The sequence below is a fragment of the Buceros rhinoceros genome, unplaced genomic scaffold (assembly GCF_000710305.1).
Source record: "Buceros rhinoceros silvestris isolate BGI_N320 unplaced genomic scaffold, ASM71030v1 scaffold29746, whole genome shotgun sequence".
NCBI lineage: Eukaryota > Metazoa > Chordata > Aves > Bucerotiformes > Bucerotidae > Buceros > Buceros rhinoceros.
This window is the reverse complement of record NW_010418576.1, coordinates 14,357-15,257: the sequence shown is the minus strand read 5'-3', so window position 1 is coordinate 15,257 and position 901 is coordinate 14,357. Positions and strand designations below refer to the sequence as shown.

The 901-nt window shown below is 56.8% G+C and overlaps 1 protein-coding gene across 1 annotated transcript in view; it reads right to left on the bottom strand.

Moving 5' to 3' along the window:
- SERTAD2 (SERTA domain containing 2) overlaps positions 1 to 881 on the bottom strand; it is a 1,149-nt gene extending 268 nt beyond the window's left edge. The window contains exon 1 of the mRNA XM_010138603.1: positions 1 to 881. Within this exon, the coding sequence (XP_010136905.1) occupies positions 1 to 833 (833 nt within the window). The 5' untranslated portion in view covers positions 834 to 881.
- Positions 882 to 901: the final 20 nt, after the last annotated feature.

Here is a 901-nt window from a genome sequence, read left to right as displayed (position 1 = left end):
TCGTCCGCCGAGACAGGAGCCATTTTGGAGGCGGCCCCCGTGGCAGACGTGCAGGGGTCAAAATCATACATGGACGTGTCAATGTCAGCGAACAGAATGTCGTCCAGGGTCAAGTCTGTGAGGAAACCTGTGGAAGCCGTTACCTCGAAGTTGCCGGGCAGCGAGTCCATGAGCTTCGGTTCGGCCGTCCTGCTCTCCAGGAAGCCCTCGGGCCTTTGACCGTTGGACTCGCCGGCGTGGTCTTTAGAGTCATCGGCTGCTGCTGCGGCTGCTGCTGCCTCTGCGGAGGTAGGTGCTGGACAGAGCTCCTCGATTTCGTCCAAGGCTGAGGAGAAGCTGTCCTTTACTGGCTGGAGAGCAGGAGGTGGTGGTTTTGTCGGACCATCGTGCTGGACAGTCGGGGAAGTGCAAAAAGTGTCGTCCTCGAGCAGCGAGGCGGGGGTGAGGCAGGACTCCAGGGGCGTAGTGCTTACCAAGTCAGTGGGGAGCAGGGGCTGCGAGGCGAGGTGGCTGAACGCCGGCTGGGCCTCACGGAAGTTGTCGCTGAGAGGGTCGGCAGGCTGCGAAGCGGTCACGAACACAGGCCTCAAGCTGCCTTCTTGTTTGAGTTCTTCCTGGATTCGCCTCAACATGTTGTTAATTAAAACTGTCTTTTGCAAGCTCGGCTCGGTTAATGGCCTGTGGTTATAGAGTTTCATAAGGGAAATGTTGAAGATAGTCTGACGCTGTAAGGTGTAAGACACCTTAGAGGGACCATCAGTAGGAGACACCACTTTGCCTTCCAACCCATCTTCATGCTCGTCAAACTTCCGCTTTCCTCCTTTCCCCAACATATATCTGAAAGGAAAGAGACGAGACCGATGACGCCAGCCAAGGACAAAGCCCGATCCTCCCGCACCGA